The sequence below is a fragment of the Necator americanus genome, chromosome IV, assembly GCF_031761385.1.
Source record: "Necator americanus strain Aroian chromosome IV, whole genome shotgun sequence".
NCBI classification, from domain to species: domain Eukaryota; kingdom Metazoa; phylum Nematoda; class Chromadorea; order Rhabditida; family Ancylostomatidae; genus Necator; species Necator americanus.
This window is the reverse complement of record NC_087374.1, coordinates 15,352,394-15,375,751: the sequence shown is the minus strand read 5'-3', so window position 1 is coordinate 15,375,751 and position 23,358 is coordinate 15,352,394. Positions and strand designations below refer to the sequence as shown.

At 42.6% G+C, this 23,358-nt stretch overlaps 1 protein-coding gene across 4 annotated transcripts; it reads right to left on the bottom strand.

The window, feature by feature from the left end:
• Positions 1–1,751: 1,751 nt before the first annotated feature.
• On the bottom strand, positions 1,752–22,413 carry RB195_001360 (uncharacterized protein; the record flags this gene model as incomplete). 4 transcript variants are annotated; one of them, XM_064198114.1, is made up of 35 exons in its annotated part: positions 1,752–1,785; positions 2,112–2,235; positions 2,454–2,606; positions 2,729–2,870; positions 2,945–3,065; positions 3,246–3,363; positions 3,454–3,623; positions 4,212–4,361; positions 4,445–4,583; positions 4,872–5,077; positions 5,143–5,226; positions 5,297–5,365; positions 5,424–5,543; positions 5,641–5,694; positions 5,747–5,806; positions 8,104–9,113; positions 9,165–11,767; positions 12,207–12,313; positions 12,400–12,539; positions 12,612–12,833; positions 12,905–12,974; positions 13,041–13,186; positions 13,817–13,875; positions 14,001–14,112; positions 14,684–14,809; positions 18,050–18,126; positions 18,192–18,252; positions 18,751–18,869; positions 18,934–19,086; positions 19,152–19,270; positions 19,591–19,661; positions 19,814–19,953; positions 20,699–20,835; positions 20,903–21,041; positions 22,299–22,413. In XM_064198114.1, the coding sequence occupies 35 exons, from the start codon at positions 22,411–22,413 to the stop codon at positions 1,752–1,754; spliced, it is 7,470 nt and encodes a 2,489-aa protein (XP_064053993.1). The 4 variants fall into 4 exon arrangements, with proteins under 4 accessions (XP_064053993.1, XP_064053994.1, XP_064053995.1 ...); XM_064198113.1 differs by having other exon boundaries at positions 19,814–19,893; XM_064198112.1 differs by lacking the exons at positions 18,050–18,126; positions 18,192–18,252; positions 18,751–18,869; ... (5 more) ...; positions 20,903–21,041; positions 22,299–22,413 and having other exon boundaries at positions 14,684–14,698.
• Positions 22,414–23,358: the final 945 nt, after the last annotated feature.

Here is a 23,358-nt window from a genome sequence, read left to right as displayed (position 1 = left end):
CAGTAATCCAGAAACACAAAATAAGAGACAAACTTCAACTTTATTTGAACGGACGCAATATTTTCTCTTTAAAATATAATCCACCCCTGAGAAACGATAAGAGATTACGCATTTGAGAAATATCTTTGAACATCACTCGGAATGAGATTAACGAGCACAGAATCCATAAGTTCGAAGCAACGATCCAAGCTGGTTTGCATTTCTCTCCGAATGTGGTTGCGAATATAGAAGTAGATCAATACGTTAATAGTGAAGATGACACAGTTGAAGGCAAATGGAATCAACAATAAGAGGATTCCTGACACTCTGTCGCTATATGAGTCTCTGAAGGAAGAAAAAGAAACTCCTCTGTCCATCAGGTCTGCGCATTCCGGATATTTCGCCATGAAGGAGTTGCAGATTCAAACCGATTGCAGTAAAATGGGGTCAGAAAATGGCTTGAATTTTAACGATGATGCTGTTAACAGCTTGAATCAACAGCAGTCATTCCCAAAGCGTCCAATTCTTTTTGAAAATGAAGAAACGGGTTTGAGCACGTCTGAGAAATAACACGACCTCATGTCATTGAGAGGACGTAGACACACATCTTCTATGAGCGTCTCATTCGTGGAGAGGTCCCAACACTTTCAATTCCATGTCATACTGCATTTAATTGTTCAAGTGTTTTCGACGCCTTGGGAACTCATTTTATTCATTTTTATGAACTCGTTAACTTCTGTGAGTGCACACATTGAGTGGACAATCAGTGGCTGCTGACAACCTCTCTCCTGCTGGCTGGCAAAAGCGTTGCGTATGTTTGTGCTCGCACTCGTACGTTCTTAGGTGCCTACCTGAGAACTTTCGTTCTTTTTTTGGATAATCAAGATGGATTTGGATCGCGCTCACGCTTGTGATCTACATTCTTTACTTTCATGGAGAGATACCAACATAATCGTTTCATGGTGTTCTGCCTTTAAGGGTTATTAAAAATGCAAAGCTCGAGGGAAATTTGAAGAAAAAACAGCTAATAAACTGTTAAAAAAAACAGCAAAATCACATAACAAGCAAAAACCCTATTCATCATACTAGGTGAGATGTATCGAGAGTTTTCCGATTTCAAAGGTCCACACCTTTTATACAATTAATGTGGAACCCTATAGGAAGTTCTAAAACATTTTAAAAACAATGTTCCCTTTTACACAGATAGGTGCTTCCCCCTCCTTTCGCCTCAGTTGAAGTGATACCCCAGCAAAAAAAAAAGTTGTATTGAGCACATGTGAACACGCATGAGGAAACCTTACATTAAAACATGTGCTTTAAAACTTACCGCAAAACTAAAAAAAAAATCCTTTAAAGTACTATCTGATGTGATTTTTGCGCAATTTGTGTTCGAAATTTGGTCTTGGATATCTTAGAAATGAAGACTCCCAAGTATTTCGGGTTTCAAGAGGCTAAACTAGCTGCCTTCATTTAAAAAGAAGAGTCGTAGACACCACTTCTGTCATCATATTCATAAATAAATACAACTTTGCCACAACACAAGTTAAAACAAAAATGACTAGATCATAATATGTGTGCAGAACCATTCAATAGCTGCGTTATATTGACACCCGAATCATGAAGCAATATGAAAGAATACAGTTATCAACAGTACAAATATCAAGACCATATATAAACACATGATAGATAAAAATAACAACAGTTTTAGAATCAGCATATAAGCGAAACCCGCAATATTCCAAAATATTCATCTTCATTATATTATGCCGTTGTTAAAACAACTTGATGAGTTCTTCTTCGGTCATGCTGAAATGTCTGTGAAGAAGAAGAACGAAGGAAAAAAAAAACTTAACTAGGGATCGGACTCCGTACTCCCAGGAAGAATTGAATGACAGCAGGAAATACAAATGTAAGAACAAAAGTAGAAAGTAGAAAGGACAAAGAAATTACACTAAAATCCCCACATCATGCAAACCTTGGTGCTAAGTCATTCCCTTCAACTCGAGACCGGGGTGTAATCGAAACAACACCAAAATTTGACCTATCTGATGGATTTGATCTCAGTTAACGGGTTCGAGGTGTTATCTCTCAATCTCCCTTCGTCTCAGTGCTACGGTATATGAACAACTTACATTTTCGAAGGTTTTCGAGGCGCATAATAAGTCGTCTTCGAAGTGTCAACCTCCGATTCAATCAGTTCTTCTTGAAGTTCCGATGGTAATCCTTTGAAACAGGTTCGCGCAAAGTCCATATCAACTGAAATAATTTGTCTTCTTTTTTTTTCTTCCAAAGTTTAAACAATGACAAAAAACTACACTATTATCACTACAAGTCATAGTAACCAATTTTTGCTGATTTTTCTTTACTTTTTTTAAAACTCAGGATGAAGAAAGGAGTTGCGGCATACGTCTACAGCCGAGTATCCGCTGATTTTTCTCTCAATCGTTTTAGAAAACAGGACAACGAAAAAGTACCATAATCTTCCGAAGTGTGCGAACATTCAGGACAATTCTCTGCTGAAGGTAGCACAAACTGATTGTCGTCTTGTACTGGAGACTCAAACGGACGTGGAAAACACCCGTCAGGATCGTTGCGCGTCCTTCTTGAGATGAACTCCGGATAAAGCACTCAAACGAAAAGCGAATGAAAACGAAAAATACGAATAAGAAAAAGATATAAAAATATCTTGAAAGTGCAAAATCCAAATGTTTTTGGAATGAAACTCGGACTAATTAAGGAGAAAACTCACTGGTCGGTACAGCCGCTCTTTGGATGGAAGTCATATTTCCGTATCTGTCCACAGTCACAGGAGGTACAGGTATAGCTGAGGGCGATACCATTAGATGGCAACGACCTCGCTCACCGGTAACAGCTTTGAAATGTAAACCGCGCTACAAAAGTAAATAGCAGTGTTCTCACAATGCTCTTCTTTTGAAAAATTCCGAACATCATTCTGAAAACCCACCACGGTGAGGAAGTCTACACATGGTTGAGCTTTCCCTTCTTGATCAACCGTTGTACCCGACTGGAGTGCTAGTGTATGATCCATCAAGTCCAACAGCTCCTCCATGTCCAAGTACGCAGGCCTGAGTTCAAAATGAAACTCAAAATCTGGAAGTCTTAATGTGTTCAATCAAATGACTTGCGATATTGTAAGGACAAACAATATTGCACAATCGAAATGACGAACTAATACAGTCCACAAAATGATGTAAACGTTACACCCGGGAATTTTACTATTGATGAATTATCAAACTGGATGCTACCTGTTGTCCATATCAGAAGCAAAAGGCATTTCTGTGAGCCCAAGCTTGTGTTCAGGACCGAATATCCCAGCGACGGATAAGTTAGTCCTTTGAGCCATATCAAATACGTCGATTCCCTCTAAAATCACAAAGGAAAGTAATAGAATTCCAGGTTATTGGGCACTCCTTCAGAGGTTTTTGAACAGCCTAATCCCCAAAACTTCTCTACCTATTACACAGCCAGGCAAAGCATTATGAAGATATCGCATTGCATTCCATCTTCTTCTCTTAGTCTGCCGTTTTTCATCATAAACTCGATGACATCGCGATAATAGCTCCGCATTTGCGGCGCGTTGACTAGGAATCGATGGTTGATGTTGCCTTGTTTTCAAGCTTACCCTGAAAGATAAGTGGCTTCGATCAATTTAGAAATTTGGAAAAAAAGGGTGACAAGTAAATACTACATTTGGGACGGTGTAGCCTAGTTCCAAAAGGTTCTGGTGCAACTAAACGACCGATGGTTAGGAACATCTTTCAGCAAGCTAATGTTTTGAACTTCTGATCATGTCATCGCAACAAATTACAACCACGAAATTCCGTTATGGATCTTTTGAAAATCAAAAACTATTGTATTCTATTTCTTTTAACCTGATAAGAAGAACTACTAGAGAAGATCTCCAGCGTATCAATCCCCATAGGATGGGAAAAGTACGTTCGTCTGAAATCTGGAATCGTTGAGGTTTGTGGACGTGTTTTGGTCTCTACAGAGAATTACAAGTACCGGGCGACGTAGCTGGTCGATGTTTTATTCTCACAGACAGGTCTGTGATCAATTTATCAATCAAGGAGGGATAAGAGAAGTATATGAGCTTAGGGTACCATCGATGATGCACTTCCAGTCAAAACTCTTAGCAACTGCGCCACATTCACTTCGTTGAACTATTATAAAGAGAGAGAAACATTTCCTTAAGAGACAAAGAAACTCACCATTTCTTTGTCTTTCTGAGCTTTCTGTCAGGCTTTCTCTTCAAAGCCTCTACACTCTCCGTATGTTCACGCATTCTTTCACTTGTAATTGCGTAGCACAGATCTAACAGATCACCAGGGATTTCATCGGCCACTTTAATACCATTTTTCCTGAGTTCAAATAATAGTGGAAGGACGACAAGCGAGAGAAAGACGAAAATGATAACGTGTGACACAAGCTTTCAAAAACGTACAATCGGTAATAGTGATTACAGGCGACACTAACACACTCGTTCACAAATTTTCCAAAGTCTCCTCCAACCACAGAGGCGGCTTGCTGGAGTGGTCCGTACGCCTTCCACATACGTTGCATCACAGCCCACGGTGGAAATGCTTAAACAACTAGAGAGGATATTTTATCATTCTTCCGTCAGAAAAGTGTTGTAATGTTATTGAAAGCTGTTTTATACTACACATGTACTTGTACAAGTCGACACAAGGAGTTAGATACTTAAATGTTTAACTAAGACTAGCTGATCTATTGATTCAAAAAGTAGGTTAAAACAATAAAGAGCTATTAACGAATGCAAAATAGAGAAGGGAATAATATAATATATAAACTAGTAAATATTATATTAAACAAGATCATTTTAACAATAAATCTGCTAATATTTTACTCACATGGAATGAACAATCTGTTCTGTGCTCGGTTGATGGCAAGAATCCGAGACGCAACCCATTCAGCATCATCTGAGAATGGAATCTCGCGTTGGTCTGGGGTTGGTATTTCTTGAATATCTGCCAACATCAACTCGTACGCGTTGCGATGTTCACTATATAGCTCAGAAAGAAGTGACGTCACTTGGACAGCAGTTCTTCCAGCAGTTCTGAAAAGTCATAAATGACAATCGAAAAAGTGAATAAGATGCAGTCAACGTAACAATTCTCATACCTAAAAGTTTCACCTTTCTTGCGCAACATCATTTGTTGAAGAAATTGTTTACAACAACTTCTGGCGATAAACTCCTGCTTCTCACTTTACAAAAAACACATTAGTCGTAGTGTTTGCGAAAAGGAAAACACAAAGTAAGATGTGCAGAACTTACTATGAGAGCTTTTGCGGAAGTGGACCAGGTCGATTTGATGATACAACAGATGCTTTTTGTGATGTAGCACTAAAACGATGCAGTAATCACCGTTTGCAGAGAAAGGAAAAAAAAAGATTTTACATACGGAGCAGAAATCCCCTCAGAGCTTTCATCAGTTTCTTCATTCGATTCCTCTTCAGAAATTTGAAAAACCATTTCTGAAGAGTCTTCATCAGCTGCACATGAAGGTAAAAGCTTCAGCGATCTTAAAAGGTAAAAACTTAAAATATTGGTCACAGCGAACTGCAAAAAAAAGAAGAAAATCTTCATGAAGGCTAGAAGAAGGTAAGTATTGAACATACGATGGCGCAATGTCTTCTACGTCGTAGTAGATGCTACTAGCATGTTCCGTTTCCCTAGAAACGAAACTTACTCGAGAAATCAAAGAAATAAAAAAATTTAACCCACTCATCAGAGCATCCCTCATCATCCGTTGAAGAGAGCTGAACAAATCCTGGAACCTCTTGGCTGAAAAAACCGCATGGTAAATCAAATCAATGATGGAAATCATAAGTAAGCCAATTTCTAAGCTAAAAAAATTATTTCCAATTTCTTGTTCATATGTTTCGAGCCGAATACAGCCTTATACATGAATACGGGAAGCAACCGTAATTTACATATAAATGCTTTAAGTGTTTTGCTATAGTGTGCCTACGAAGTTTTTAGATGGAACCTTTATTTGCCTGACGTTTCGGCTTTTTCGCCGTCTTCAGAGGCCTAGATAGAGGATGAATGGAACAATGCTACGTTTATCCCGCCAAGTGCCACACCACCCTGGGTCAGTGTTTCGATAATCGTTCAGAGTAGTGAAAACAGAAATCTACATTGAAAATGGTCTTACGTTTTGCTCCACCGGATGTGGCGCGGCTGGTTGCACGCACTTGTCACTCAGTGTACCAGCGAATGAGTATTACTGTGTGTAGATCACCAGCGACGACATAGATTATTTGATCTACACACAGAATATCAGGCGGTTATAGGTCAGGTGGCACAGAGCGGTACAAGTGGCAAGAACTCATTCGTTATGGACAAGCATTCATTCCTATTATTCATTGAAGGGTTTCTTTTAAGAATAAAAAACGCCTCCAACGTCTTCCTTGCCGACATTTCTGTTTCGTGAGCCAGTATAACGCATTTCACATCGTAATCGTTTCCGTTGTGGGCCTCATGTCTGTGCCTTCCTAGTGGTGTTTAGGAAGGCACAGACATGAGGCCCACAACGGAAACGATTACGATGTGAAATGCATGGTGCTATAGTGTTTATTTAGGCCTCTGAAGACGGCAAAAAAGCCGAAACGTCAGGCAAATAAAGGTTCCATCTAAAAACCTCGTAGGCACACTATAGCAAAACACAGACAGAATATGCCGAGGTTTCAAGACAAAAGAACATTCGAACTACTGCTTTAAGTATTAAAGCCCGTGCAAAAATAGAGAGACACGTTTTCCCTTCACAAAAAATATGTGTAGATAGTGTTCGTCTAGATCCTAATGAAATAGAGCGAGGATGTCACTTCCTCACTTCACCTTCCAAGCGCACTTTTCTATAGTATATAAGAGATATAGAAAAAAGAAAGGCCGTTAGAAAATGTTCAAAGTTACAATCATCGTTCTTTCTTAGCGAGAAACCATGCGACTCATAGACAATCGGTTGCATGAAGTAATGGTATGGAGTTCTTGTGAAGTGCAAAAAAGTACTCCCATTCACAATGCGCTAGTTGCGCGAAGATAATCCAACTATAGCAACCCAAGAAGGAAGGACGCATGAATGACATATAGTCGGGTCAAAACGACATGAATCACGAGTGGGACCGTCGCAAACTGCAACGATGGGTGTCAGCAAGGGTCTCACCACGCTCCTAGCCGCTCCACTCCACCGAAGTTCTCCGAGAGAAGCCGCGTACGTACTTCATGTCGTTTTGACCTTACTATGTCAAGCTGTTCAGAGAAATGTCAATCAGTCGCAACTCTTTTTCTGATGCTCTTTTGCCTAAAAGATACACTCGCAATTTAGGAAAAATATTTCTAGTCCATGTGTAGCTCTCTCTCCAATTAAAGGAAATTAAACCGTAGAGGGAATCCAGTGAGAACTCGCTGCAATTCGAGTAATGCACTTTCGAATAATCGCTCATTCTCATCCACCTTTTAGTCACTTAAATCAAAATGTGACCTCCACCTGCATCAGATGCTGCCTGTAAATCGCGAGCGCGATCACTGTGTTATTGGGTCAAAATTTTGGAGCAAGTAGCTATTCGTTTCTTATCTCTAAAGCAATAAATAATGAGAACTGTAGCGCTTTCCGTTCGTCTTTTCTTTTGATTTACTAGCTAACTTCCTGTAATTGCATTAGCTGCACTTTTTGTTGACATCAGTTCATCTGCAGTCTTAGTGACGAGTGATTTATATAACTTTCTTTAAATTCCAAATATTATTTCGTTTGTTCTCTGGTTGCGTTTGAGTAGGTCAGTTCTGCGCAATTTTGTCTTTGTGGAGTTTCAGTAAAAGATTCGACAACTGATTTGGACCTATCGATTACCGTTGACATCGTCCTCTACACCCAGTTCATTCTCGTCTTCGTTGTTTTCGTACAAAATCTCTTAATTGTAGAAGAACTGAATGAGTGAACTGTTGCTGTCGCCTGCAACTTTCTTAGCGCACGTAGATTGAACGAAATTCATACAAATCGTAATTCGTTACCCGTCTGGCGTTATCACCATATGCTGGTGGTGGTACGTAATTAATGTTCGTAGACGTGAACCATGACTTACCAGTTCAATGAAACCGTGGCATGATCTTCCAATCTGATCGTTTTCCTGCATCTCTCCATAGGGATGTCCGCACAGATGTTGAACCCATAGAAATCGTTTTCATCCTCTGAACTGAGTCCAGGAATATCCCATGACTCAAGTTCAAATGGCTTAAACCGCCGAACATTTCTCTCGAAGAACCATACAGACTCTGTATCGTGTTCTGGACGGATCTCCCATTTCTTGAGGCAAAAATTCTCCAACAAATAAGTAATTCCCTGTTGCCATGCGAATCTCCTACATAATGGCTGGTACTTTTTCGGCATGTTTCTGCATGCAGCAATGGCTAACTTCGCATGTTTCCTCGAAATAGTCGGCCATACTGGTAGACCAGTTTGACCATCGTTTGAATCCGATCCTTCTGGGGAGCTTAAACCCGAGGCTAAAGCTTCTAATGTTAGCGGTGAAACACTCGGACTAAGGTCCCACAGTTTCCTCACAGTTTCGCTATCTGTTGAATCATCAGATCCTTTCTGCGATTCTTCCTCGTTGTTCACCGAACTCTCTTCTGTGCTTATCTCCGATTCCTCTTCACTTCCCGAAGCTGACTTCCTGGATATCATTGTGGCGTCGGCTATATTCGAAAATGCGATCTCAAGCGGTTGCTGAGGTCGTGCTGCTGAAGGCTCGGGAGCTAATAGTAGCTGTTGACTAGAAATTTCTTGTGGATGTTCTGCAAGTGGAAATTGTGGACTTCGATAAGATTCACTGCAATGATACTGCTGATGTTGGGGTTCATCTACCACTGTTTGAGATTGTCCGTGCTGTGCTTTGTGAGGTGAATGTTGAGCACTTGATTGCACCGTAGGATGAAGTAGTGGAGGTTCAAGCAGTGAGAAGTCCAAAATATCTTGCAGTTTACGGATATCATCATCACTGCATTCATTTTCACTTTCAGACTTATGGGGAGAGACGCATGGACCATCCCTAACAGCAAATTGGGCATGGTAGTATGGTGGAAGTATGTGTTCCTGAAACATCTACTTTTATTAAGATGAAACTAAAAGAATTAAAAGCGTTACCTGCATTCTATGCCGAGGCACTCCTTCGGGAATCACCGTCGGCTCAATGATAATTGGTGGAAGCTCGGGCAGAAAGATCAAATTGTCCAACTGGTCTAACTTTCTGGCAATTTTCTTGTCTACCTCAGCCAATGATTTCTTTGCATGACGTTGCTCATTCATTAAATACACATAACGCATGGCTCTCATCTCTTCCTCCAAAAGTTCTGAGGGTTGTCTTCCTCGCGTAATGAAATTTGCTTGCTGTTGCTGCTGAGAGATTTGCTCGTTTTGGAGTTCTGCCCTCTCATAATCCTGTTCAAAGGAAATTGGAGGGAGAATTTGAGGCTGACGATGAGATTTAGATAGTGCAGAAACTACTGGCTGTTGGGGCTTATAAGGCTGAAACTGGCTGTGCTGGTACTGATAATGGATAAGCTGCAATTCTTCCTTGTACAACAATTGCCGTTGGTTCAAATCTGTAGATTGTTCCACAACTTGAACGGTTGGTTGCTGCGCAGAAATTTGGGTACTGTAGCGTGGCATTTGCCATTGGCTGGAGAGAACTTTTTGACTACCACATTGTAATGGGAATGAATGAGGCGGTGGTGACTGCAGCAGTTGCTGCGGGATATTAGCGGAATTGAAAGAAATAGGCACAGATGGCCTATGGCTAGTTGCCTTGTGTGGAATCGGCTCAGAATGATGGACAACAACTTGAGATAAGTTCTCAAAGGTGGTCTGAACGCTTAACTCCCGTGGCCCAGAATGACTTCGCCAAGTGTATTGTGATGGCCATTGTTGTGGTACGCATACTTGCGGCAAAGTCATTTCTTGATGCAACATCTGTTCTTCAGTGGGAGTTTCTGGACATATCAACTCTTCCGTAGATATGCCTGATGATGGCGCTTGCTGTCGTAGTATTTGTTCATACTGTGATTGCTGTTCCAACTCATGACAATTAGATACCGAACTCTCATGAAGGTCTACAAGTTCGTCGTCCTCTGCTGAGTAATCCTCTTCATAAGAACTCAGTTCTTCTTCTTCTCTGTACTTCATCAATTTACTAACATGGTCAACAGGACAAACACATGCCTCTATATCTTCTTGCCCATACTCATTCGGCCACGCTGCTACATCCCGTTCTTGCACTGACTCATTAAAACGTGAGGAAACCAGCACATGAATAGGCATTTCCCCACTTTCGCTTTCTATAGACAAAGCGCTGACCCCTGCTGCCAACTGCTGTGACGAAACAAACTCCTCCTGTATAGCTTCCTCAAATACGCGATCCAAGCTGGCTTGATCTACAGCAGAATGCGCAAGGACTTCTCCAGCCATATCCGGACGTTTATATTCCGCTAGCCGTTCGGATGCAATGCGATCTTCCTGTGCACTATCCAAAACAGGAATATACTGAGTTTCCGGTGTAAACACAAGGTCTTCTCTGCTCGAACGTTGGTCCGAAAGCTCGAGCTTTTTTTCAACCGGTTGAGTCGCTTTATCACTCTCCGCAGGTGTGGCCCTCGTAGTTTCCCGATCGCTTCTCTCATCACCTTCAGATGGTGATTTTGTGATCGCCAGAGATTGTTGATCTACTGACTGTTCTCGAGATGCCACCAAGTCCTGAGACAGCGCAGCCAATTTTATCGTTAGCGACTGCACTTCGCCATCGCGGTCGCTCGATCTCCGTTCCGCTTGATCTTCCTCAACGTCAATAATCGTTCTCTGGTCCGTGTCAGTGCTCTCTGATGTAGCACTCGGTGCTGAGCGGAATTTCTGGCGAACTGCTCTTGAAGGTGGCACGTCTTGTGTGCTTTGAACTTCTTCGATCTCTTCCTTAACTGCACAACTGTCATCTTCCGAAAGTAGCTCAGGGGATGAGGTGAGAAATGCTACTGTTGCATCATCAGCATCATTATCCTGTCTTGGTGCTACCGGTAACACTATTCCATATGTCGGGCTTTTTATTCCAAGTGGTTCCCAGGCCTCCTGGGAGCCTGATGGCTGTCTAGTCTTCCTCTGAGGTAAAACTGGTCTGCGATTTTCAGTCAAGAGAGGATCGACAAGATCTTCCTCTGCTACGGTATTCTCACTGGCTAGTTTGACAGGTTCGGGCTCCAAAATTGCAGTTGGCTTAATTACCGGATCAAACGGGATCGCTTCAGCACGAAAGGAAGCACTTTCAACAGCAGATTTACCTCCTGATCGTGTGTTGTATGCCGGAAGCAGAGTAGTATCCGTCGTGATTTGAGATTGCGAATAAACCCAGGATGACGGTGTAAGAACAGTGGCTACTGGAGGAATTTGGGGAAGCATTGTGTCAATGATCACATCAGTTCTCTCTGCTCGCTTGGCAGGCTGTCCTACTGTGATCACCTGTGCCTGCGCTTCACTGGCTGATCCTTTAGACGTAGTAGGTTGGGATGTAAAGTGGGGAAACGGCTGCGCCACTGGCAGGACATGCGACGTGGCAGGAAAGGACTGGATCAGATCCGTGAAAGCACTTCTTGTAGATGTCTGCTGCGAGTGGGTGTACGACCGCGTTTCTGGACGAGCTCGCTCAGTTTGACTAGCAATTCGGCACGTGCCTTGTGGAGAATGATGCGTTCGAGAGGAAGAATCTGAAGGAAAGATAATATATTACAATAATTTCAATTAATACAGCCTAGGTTCTGTTATCATACCACAATTTCACAGACAAATTTGATGTTCCAACATTTAAGAGTAGAACTACCTCAAACTGTTTCATTCTTATCTAGAAAACAAAACCCATTTTGATATTCTGCATTCTATACAGGAGTAGTGCAGCAAATAGAGCTATTTAATCAAAATTCGTATACCCCACCTATCGTACGCGCAGATTCAGAATAGGCAAACCAAACAGCGATTTCTGGATGAAAACATTTAGACTGAAAGCTCTTTTTCAATCGACCACTATTGCGACTTCGTCGCACTATCGCGACTTCCACATTTTTTAGAAGTTTTCAAATCAAGAGTTGTAGTTCCACTTAATTTTATATTTCACCGTACGCACAAAGGCAAAAAACACAAAGATCCGACCTATCACTCGTGCACCATCAGGGGTAATAGCAAGCCGGAGCGGTTCAACGGCCGGCAAAACGCGTGATCGCAAAGGGGGAGACGGTATTGCGACGTCATGCTCTTTTCTATAAAAAAAAAGCAATCAAGAACAAATCAATTGAAAAAAAAGGATAGTTGATGTTTTGCAGTTAATTTATGGTACATCGCCGACCTTTTGACTTTCCTTCTACTCTTCCGCCTCTTCCTTCTTCTTGAGTCTTCATCTGAGGAATCCTCCAACTCGGCGCGAGCTTGAACAATAGGTGAAATACGTGTGATGGTGCTATCAGTGTTTTGACTACTCTCTGGAACCTTAAACGGAACCACATTGACAAATAGAAAGTATAATAGATGGTAACGAATAAATGAAATAAGGAGACCAACATTGAATCGTCCCGAAGGCGATAGCTCAAGTCCAAAAGAAAGCGGTGCATTTGTTTGTGTTGAAGGACCTGGCTGATCATCACTGGGCCAGAAAAAATTATCATCATTATTTGAAGTATGTGATAAGGGCGACTGGTGCTCCTCTTCAAACGGGGTGGTGGGACCATCTTCGCCACGACGCTCGCGTTTTGTCTTCCTCCGTCTGTGCTTTCGGTGGCCTTTCTAGAAATCACATAGTTAGGGTGGAATCACTTCGTTTAACGTTTTTTCAGCAATGAGGTATGTAATCTAACCAGGCTGATGGTTAGTTTGATCGGCTCTTTGGCGATTGGAGGAGACATAAGTTTTGGAGAAAAGGGAAAACTAAAAAGAAAAGTGAGAAGAGCATGATTAATAATGTGTGCTCGAAGTGTTCTTTCTGTGGCGTACTTTGGATTTCTGCTTATATCTGGAGATTCCAGACCAGAATGACGCCCGGAATCGTCATCGGTTGAAAGTGATGGAGGACAGAGTTCAGGATGACGCTGCCGAACATGGGCAGCAAACATCGTTCGACGAAGAAGCATTCCACATACCTAAAAATATTTTAAGCCGAGTAAGACAATAACTATATCCTTTTGAAGAGCACTGAAAACTGAAGTTGTTTCCCAAAAAAAAGTTTGAATTAAAGCAACATAATATTCTGCAGTCTCAAAAAACCGAAGTAGCAGTGGTAAAGAATTTCAATGTATATTTCTGAGCACATACATCATTCAAATTCGAAACCGGCTCTTTTAGCACCTCTAAAATCACAATGCGCCTTCTTTCCGTTTAGCAAAAACTACGCAATAACTTGCCGGTAGATACGGTGTCGAAGCGTTACTATCGCAAATGCGGGAGTAGCGGAATCAGTAAGGGGTCCGTGACAGTACAATCAAGAATCGAAACCGTTCTAATTCCAGGCTTCTTATCCATCCTCGTTAGATGAATTGGTAGTAGATTTGTGGGCGAAGACAAAAACTATGATTTGACACATCGCACAATTACATCGCAAGTAATTGTAAGGCTGCATACGTGTTCACAAATCTCAAATGATTCTAACTGAAGTCGAGTAGGCGCAATTTCATAGGGATTTTGATTAGCGGCGTATACTTCAACCTTTATCCACTATCACAAATGCAAATTAAGGTACTTGCGTAGAACCTGGTTCTCTAAATCTTATTCACCTGACACTTCACGTGTTCATCCACCGTCTCTTGATAGGCAATGTCGAAGTGATGTCCACCTGTAACATTAAATGTCTTTCAAGTAAATATCTAAATATTTCTTCAGTTGTTGGCCAAAATCGCTACTAAGATCAGAAGAAAATCAAACTAAATTAAACTCAATTAGAAGATAAAAAAGACTTACGAACAATAGGTAATGGCACATTGTCATCGACGATAGAAGGTCGAGAAACATTAGCGGGCGACTGTGAAGCAACCGCCTCGAACTGATGAAAGAAACTGCTCCAGTCACCACCCTATATAGAAAATAAACTAGATTTTGGAATCGCACGTTGCCCTAAAGGGGATTAAATCTAACCATTTCCAAGAACACTATGTACATGGGTAATAGTATTCACTTCACATCGTGCAAGTTAAAACCAGTGACACGAGCATCGCTTTCCCTCTCTTATCAGCACAGTGCTTTTTGGTTTTCCCACTTTGATAGAAGAGATCAAATAAAGCAAAGTTGTTGCCGATCAGTTCACATTGGGAAAAGTAATTTTCAAGTTTATAATTTAGGGAGCACCTAGATTTATTACATTCAATTAGGGAGCAATTTTGCGTGGTTCTAAGTGACTAATACGAAATAAACAACATATACTTTATCACGACCAAAGTAATCATACCTTGAGTGGAGAATTTAACAAAACTCGATGACGAACCAACCACCATTATCTCCCACTTGCAATTAAACAAATGGGAGGAAGTTAAGCAAAATACTATCACAAAAAAGTTCGGAACTAATAAAAAGATCAACTCCATCATATATTAAACCGAAATCCAAAAACATCACCGAATACTGTCCAATAGTACGACAGAACTAACCTGTAACTTATCCATCTTTATCACCAGAATGTGCAAATTCACAGCGCTCAGCTGTGCCTTTTTCTTCGCTTGTTTTTTTTCGTCGGTCGCGGCGCGGCCGCCGCATTTTCGCGCTCCAGCACGGATCTGTGCTAGTTTTACAACGCAAATGCATGGTCAGGTCAAAACGACTCGAATTTCAGTGGAGTTGTTTGAGGGACTGCGATAGACTGCGGTTGTGACCGATGTGGGATCCTCGCCAGCTCCACTCACCTCTGCCCTCCGAGTCAGTCGCGACCACCAGCTGCAGCTGTAGGGTGAAAACGGCATAAAGCACGGTGCAGTTGCGTAAGCGGCTGCGCCCCAAGCGGTGGAAATGGCGGTTGGAACCGATGTGGACCATCGCAAAAGGCAGTGATGGGTGATGCTAGTAAGGGTGATCCGTGGATCCTAGTTGCTACGCTCCACCGTGACGCTTCGAGCGTAGCAGCTTGCGTATCTGCGCCGTGCTTCATGACGTTTTGACTCTGCTAAGCTTCATGTCGTTTCTGCCAGCTGCTCTCAAATTTTGTTTCTTCCACAACGAAGCTGTTACACTCATCATAATTCCCAATCTGTAGCTTAATCTACTAGGAAATAGAAACGAAGCCGTAGTCGCGTTAGAAGCTTTCTTGTAAGACTTTACTGCACTATTACACTGGAGTACCCAATCCCAAAAAAGGCATCCCAAATTCGTAACTTTTGGCACTTTTGGAAACATCCTCATAACAAAATCGATGTATTTACTCACTTGGAAAACTGAGCCAAGTTATCCGATGACGTTTAATTAATTTAGATCTAACTTTCCCTAGCATTTATCTCCTACGAGGAGTAGCCCTCTGCAGTCAGTAAAATGAAATGACTCCAAGGAATTATTTTTATCTAGCGACTCGGTGACGTTCCCCTAATTCTCACATCAAAACCTTTGCGAAATCAGAAAACAATGTTTTTCTTACAGAACCCGTCCGTAATCAAACTCTGAATCCAAGAATAGATTATCTCTGTCGACGAATCTGGAACAATCGCTGTCATTCCATTGAGTAAACGGAGAAACTGAGCTGCTTCCAAGTTACTACTGACCAGAATGAATCGGTTATAAAATACGACTTCGTAAAGAATGCGAAGAGGATACTTGATCTTCTTTAGGTCCTTCCTCGTTCACACCATGAGAAGAGAACAAGACCTGTCAAGCTTGTCTGTGACACAGTCGAGTCAAATCGGATTGAAGCTCGGAGCAGTTGCGTAGGCGGCTCGAGACGGAGTGGAAGAGCTAATGGTGGGGATTGAGACTGACCCTTGCTAGCTCCTCTCATCGCTGCAGTCCGAGTGAGCTAAAGACGATCCCACCTGCATTCCAACCGTTGGATCCATCGTGCCGCTTCGAGTGCAGAGAACTTCATGTTGCTCTGACCTGGATGTAATTGTCGTCCACAGCGGAGTCGCAGTTATTTGCCCGTGCCGTAATCACAACTGTGTGACATACGCTACTTAGCCGAAAGGTGCTACAAAGTATGACTGCTGATATTGATGATCGCATAGGGTAAACGGGAAGAGTACAGTTGGGTCAAAACGACATGAGGCACGGACAGTTGCGTAAGCGGCTGCGCTCGGTGGAGCAAAGGTTGGGATCGCCTAGGGGTCCTCGCTACCGTCACCCATTTCTGCAGTTCGCAATGGGATCACCTCTATTCCAGTAGCAGTCGCTTCGAGCGCAGCTGCTTACGCAACAGACTGTGCTTTACGTCGTTTTGAACGGACTAAAGCAAGAGCGACCAACAACATTAAACATATGGTAGGGTCAAAACGACATGAAGGACGTACGCAATCGCGTACACACCTTCTCTCGATGCCGCCGGTGGAGCGTAGCGGCTACGTGCGTGGTGAAATCCTTGCTGGCACCACCCATCGCTGCAGTTTGCGACGATCCCAGCACGGTTCCAACTGCTGCCTCCACCACGCCGCTTCGAGTGCTTCGAGTGCGTACGATGCAAATGCACCGCAACCACACTCGTTATTCATGTCGTTCTGACCCGACTTGTTTAGTAAAGAAAAAGTTAAATAGTCTTCTGGAGTGATCATTGGATCAATTGCTATCAGTGTAAAACCATTTGAATAAAAGCGATACCTCACAGCGACTACTTTGTACAAATGCATTTCAAAACTTTGACTCAGTTGATGTTTGCGCTGCGCTCTACTACCTAACGTCTTCGCCGTGTGGTTGATGGTCCTGTAAAATGGTCCGTTACCAAAACGCAACAGTTATTCGGCGATGAAGGTCAGGTGATTCTGATCCAGCTGTAGTTGTTCACGATCTCCGCCAATGGCAGTATCGTACAACATATATGGGATTTTTTTTTTGAAAGGTACACAATAGAGAAATCTTTATTGTCTTATTACACAGGCAACATCTTCGATCTGAGCTTAGATGGCCGCTGCGCGCATTAGAAGAGAATTTGGTCTCTTCGCTGCATAAAAAGTGAACGAGGCTAAAGAATGCGCTGGAGCATATTTTACATTTTTCGCATGTTCCAGCCTACATAGGTAATGTGCCCGCATCAAATCTACACACATTTAAAGCATTCAGATGGATGCCAAAAAGAACCCGTGTTGTAATAACAGGTGCAGGCGTCAGTAATTATGTTGTTGTAAGTAACTAGTAAGTAAGTTCGACGCACAACACGATCCGCGATTGTCGTCCTATTGTCGTTGAACAATAGATGCAAGGAGAGTGGATGCTAATAAGGGAAACGTCAAACAATCCAAATAATTGTTAACTTATTAAACGCAATAAAGAAAAGGCTACTGAAGCGCAACGCAATCGCACTTAAAGACATCACCCCACGAATCTGAGGTGGTGCAGATTTCAGGTGGAGTATTCGTATACGGGATGGGAGACTATGGAGAGGGGGGTGATTCCGTCCATTTCTTCCTAATTGCCGTAAAAAACGGCTCGGAAGATACGGCGCCGCATAAGGCTGGCGCGCTCCAATGGGACTCCCTGTAGAAAATAGTGCGCCAAAACGCCTGAAGCCGTATCTTCCGAGCCGTTTTTTACGGCAATTAGGAAGAAATGGACGGAATCACCCCCCTCTCCATAGTCTCCCATCCCGTATACAAATACTCCACCTGAAATCTGTACCACCTCAGATTCGTGGAGTGATGCCTTTAACAACATAAGCACCGACGCCCAGATGTAGCGGATAATCCAACAATAATTCTCAATTCTTCCATTTGTCCTGGATAGAATCCTGGCAATTACATAATATCTGTTCCTAGCGGTAGAAGAAGGCAGAACCGTTGCTGTCAAAAATTGACTATTCCCCGTATCCAAGTCAGATACGGAGCCACCATTGTGTAGATTCCCGGTTGACCTTTTTGTGCGCATCCATCACCCCATGAGATTACGCCCGCTAGGACGTACGGTCCTGAAACGACTAACCCTAAGGTTTCACGGTCAAAATGTGGTTTTTTTTTTGTTGGTAGAACCTACCATTTCCATTTTGGCACGCCAACGGGCCACCGGAGTCACCTTGACACGAGTCCACACCTCCCTGAACTGGTTTTTTTTGCACACCGGGCAGAGATTTAAAAGCATCACCGCACGAATCTGGAAAGGTACGGATTTCCGGTGGAGTATTCGTATACGGGATCGTAGATTATTGAGAGAAGGGTAATTCTGTTCATTTCTTCCCAATTGCCGTAGAAAACGGCCCGGAAGATACGGGTTCGAGCGGTCCGGCGCGCTATTTTCTACAATGAGTTGGGTTGGAGCGTACCAGCCTTGCGCACGCGGTGCATCTTCCGGGCCGTTTTTTACGGCAATTAGCAATAAATGGACGGAATCACCCTTCTCTCCATAATCTACGATCCTGTCTACGAATACTCCACCTGAAATCCGTACCACCTCAGATTCGTGAGTTGATTCTTTTCAGCGAAAAAAAGAAACGAAGAGAGAGAGATTATACTTCAACTGCCTTGAGTTGCAATACGAGCGTTTTCGAAGATTAGAGAAGAATTCCAGCAACATGAATTTTAAAATTTACGCATACATGCAAATATCCTGCACAGAATGCTGATCGGCTCATGGATGAGTAGATTCTGGACGAGTTCATGCATTCCGCTCTGTCAATTATCGGAAGAACAGCAGCTTGAAGACGTGAAGGATATGCTGCAAAGTGCAAAAACAGCTATTTTTTTTTTGGAAAACAAGTTTAGTCGTAGGATATGCTTACTGAGGCCCATGCTACCCCATCCAGAAACCACACATTTCCTCCCCGCTTGGTAGACGAAATCGCGTGGAGGAAGACAAATCGGTTGCGTCCAATCGTCAAAGCGCATACCTCTCCCACTGATTTCAATGATTGCCAAGTCATGAGCGAAGAGATCTGAACGGATTCTTTGGAAAACTAAATAAGGATGAAAAGAAGTCTCGAAGGAAAAGTTGACATACCTTCATAAAGCGGGTAGAAATAAAATCGAGACACATCGAATATCTGTTCATGACCTTCGTTAACGGTGTTATCCCAGTCTCCAACCACAACTATGTACGACGTGGGACGTCGATCTTCTCTAAACGATTAGTTCTTTCAGAGAAGTTGTTACAATAAAGATTTTGAGATTCTTAGATCGTAAAAGTTACAATCGAATTAAATCTGGTTCTTTAGAACACGAACAGCGTAAGAATCACTTACTAGACTACTTGCACCCAACCCAGACAATAGTTTCATTAGAAATCTTCCTAAATCCTAAAAAACTCGGCGATTTTTTTTTTGCTGAGATTTTTGGAAATATTGATAAAATTGCAGTTACTTCTTTCAAGTATGGTAATGCATAGTATGCTAAATAAAGATTTCTGAGGGGAAGATGCAAGAAAAGATACAGTTACCAACTCGAAACAGTGAGCAGCTGTAATTAGATGGGTCCTGTCCAGAACGCTAGCTCCGCAGTGATGGGCACCCGTCTGGAAAAAAACGAAGGTTTTTGAATAGCAAAGGCAAAGTGATTTTTGATTCATATTACTGCAATGTATAACATATAAGTTGTCTGAAAACATGAGGGAACTCGGGGACTCTGTAAATTATTTGCCATCAATTTCAAAGAACGTGAACTTACCGCCTTATTTCTTACTGCAGCCGTCCACGGGAAAGCACCTGCAGTGGTTTCAAAGCCTCCGACAACACGCGCGTATCGAGCTATAAGTGGATCTCGAGCCACTCCAGAGACTCGACGAACGCCGCACATATCGGCAGCATCTCAAATTAAAAAAATGCACAGATTTCTGAGAATATTCTTGACATCATCTGGGGGAAAGTGCAACATCAATGTCTGGTCTCGGATATTTCAAATACCAAGTAGTATTTGGAAGTGCTCAGAAATAAACTCTGGAACCATTTAGTTCTACTTCGTGAACAAAATATATGTACATAATGGGATCTGACGGACCTGACCAAGAAGTTGTGAGTTTGGTAGTGAATGGATTCACCGTGAAATGATGCGGTCGCATGGCGTGCATGTTGGCGAAGAGGAAGGACCTACTACTACGTGACTCTGCATAAGAGTGTTATCCTATTCAGAGTCATCGTAGATCGAAAATACGTATGACCGGGCGCCACTCCACCGCCAACAGAACCGCCAAGCGACCTCGTCACTTACGGAAGGCAACCCTCGAGCTCGCCGTTCAGATTAGACCTTCTGAGGTCGTGATTAAGAATAATGAAGATCGGACAACTGCAAACACATGAAAGCAATCATTGCTGGTCAAAGTGTCTTATCAAATTTGCTCAACATTCCCTGCAGTGTAGTAAGTTCCTTATAAGAGTTCGTTCGTGTGTTTACCAAAGCGACCGCGACGCGCCTGCGGCAACTAACGCGCGGGACCTTCATGAGATGTTCCTTCTGATAATTTTGGTTGGAAAGCTACAGTGCTGTCTCTGTAGAGCATATTCATCCTCTTACCACTGTGGGTGCCATAGAACAAAAAAGTGATAGAAAACCTACCAGGTTTAGCCGAATGGCAGCGAATTCTCGCTCCATACTGACAGAAAGTATATCCACGAAGTGAGCAACGTCCATCGCAGTTTATCTGCCAACCAAAAGAATTTAGCACACTTGCTGTGAGCACATTTGCTGGGGTTCTGTGCATGGATATCGATTGATTGGTGTTGTTCGATCAACGCTTCGGATTCCAGGGCGAAAACTCACCCCATATTCATTTTATGGCAAATGGTGTTCGCAGAATCCTCTCCAACGTTCTGAGCACAAACTGATTGCCACATCCCTTTGAATGACACTTGAACGTTTCCGTTAACCTCATTCCCGTCGACAAAGCGGAAGGAAAGTTCTGAATTTCCGTAGTAGTAATTGTAAAATTAAAAGAAGGAAAACAACAATTCCACAACATATTGCACATAAGTTTGAGACATACACACGAGCACGTACACAACTGCCTACACGGCTTGTATCGAGGGGATAAGTGTGGTGAAACCCTTGCTGGCACCACCCATCGCGGCGGTTTGCGACGGTCCCAACTCGGTTCAAACTGCTGCGTCCGCCGCGCCGTTTCGAGCGCGTACGCAAATGTACCGCAACTACACTTGTGATTCATGTCGTTTTGACTCGATTATTCCTTTGATTAAGGCAGGGTAGGAGAAATACGAAGCTCCGTACAGCTACGCTAACGGCTGCGTTCGATGAAGCGCGTTTGAGCCGGCAGTTGCGAATTCGAACCGCAGAGGTGAGTGGAGCGAGCGAAAGCCCCCCTTCCACTCCGGTCGCAACCACTGGCTTCGCCATTCTGCTTTATAGTTGGGTCAAAACGGCATGAATCACAAGTGTAGTTGCGGTGCATTTGCGTACGCGCTCGAAATGGCACGGTGGAGGCAGGTGTTGGAACCGTGGGAAAGCCGCAAACTGCAGCGATGGGTGGTGCCAGCAAAGGTTTCCACCACGCTCCACCGAAGCGCCTAGAGAGAAGCCACGTGCGCAATTGCGTACATGCTTCATGTCGTTTTGAGCCTACTATAGGTACTTTTGACCCGATTATAGAAAGTATGGGCTAGCCAAAGGGACGGTTTGAGCTTCTGCCAACATTTTGGCGGTCTCGCTTCCAGCAGAATTTCTTCACATTCTATCGAAGTCTCGTATTGATGGAAAACGATTGATGTATCACCAGAAAGAAAACGCGGAGAAACACGATATTCCCTAAGGATGGCCCACAGTGAAACTGCGCGAATCTCATCCAAAGGGAGATCGTTCTGGAGAACGGCCCATTTTACAACCGTTCACTTCAATTTCATCGAGTAAGATGAGAATCAGTCTTTTAAACATAGGTGCGTTAGGGAAAAGCCGGACCCTCCTCAGGTTAAGGGGGTTTAGCCCATGGGGTGCAGCTCAAGTGAAGGGGTTTTTTCCCAACCGTTTAAAATTGAAGGAGGTCAGAGCACTGGCTCCGACTATCGCATTTATGCTCTTAAATCTCAAAGAACTTAATTTTCAGAAACATCAAATTAATTTAGAACCGTTACGAAAGACCAGAGAACATGTACAGCTACTGCGGTTTAAAGTGAATTTAAAGCAAAATTCTATTAGATAGTCCTACGATCACAGCCTTCCTCATCCGAACCATCGCTACAGTCTTTCTTGCCGTCGCACAGTTGTTGTCGCCGGAGACATGTTCCATCAGCGCAGATAGCTTCCGAGCAAGTGGAACACATAAAAATACATAGTTCTTCTTGGGAAATTCTAGCAACACGTCCAAAAAAATGAAGTGCTGCAGGTTTTCTTCTAAATCACAATTAAAAGAGAATGCTTTGAAGAAAATGAGTTGAACATCATTCTTATACATCTTAATCAACTAAATGTTAAAAATGTTTAAAATTATACTTAAAACTTAAAAAACAAATTTCTCTATCTTTTCATTCGCAGAAAGATATAATTTCCATTACGACTTCATCTGGATACAATTTATTTCCTTTATGAACGAGTTTTCATTTTCCCCATGTTGCCAATCAATATCATCATAAGTAGAAAAGTAGGTTAAAGGATCGATTTGGAGTTCAAAATGTAAAGATGGATGGAATGTAGATGTTATGGAATAAAAACCACAAATCAATAACTGCTTACCCAAAAACCAATGAATTCAGGTTTCAAGGTCAATCAAGAATCCTTCACTCACTTGCGAGGAAATACTGGGATTATCCGAAAAAATCATGAAGTGACGAGGGTGCTCTGTCGAAGTTGCAGAGCCAATGCACTCTGGGAAACAATAGCTGCCACAACTTCTCTGGATTTTTAGACTTCACCAACCTTCCAAATCTTACAAGAGGAAGTCTTACAAAGATCTCATTTGTTCTGGAGTTTCTATCTACGATTGGCATATCGGAACATGGATTCGGATTTCATGGAGCTTGCACACAGACATACACACACAACACCCACACACCATCCACCGCTATCGCACATCGTATTTATGTTGAGGGATGAAGCGAAATAGGTGTTATTGTTATCCATTTTACAGATCAGAGCGGTGGCATCGGTGAGTTCCTCATCATACGAGACGGAGATGTGAGTGAGGGTCGGACACGATCGTAGATCGATGCCGAATTCCTCACTTGGAACAACGCTGACTGTGTCGTACGTGTCCTTTTATTTTATAGGCA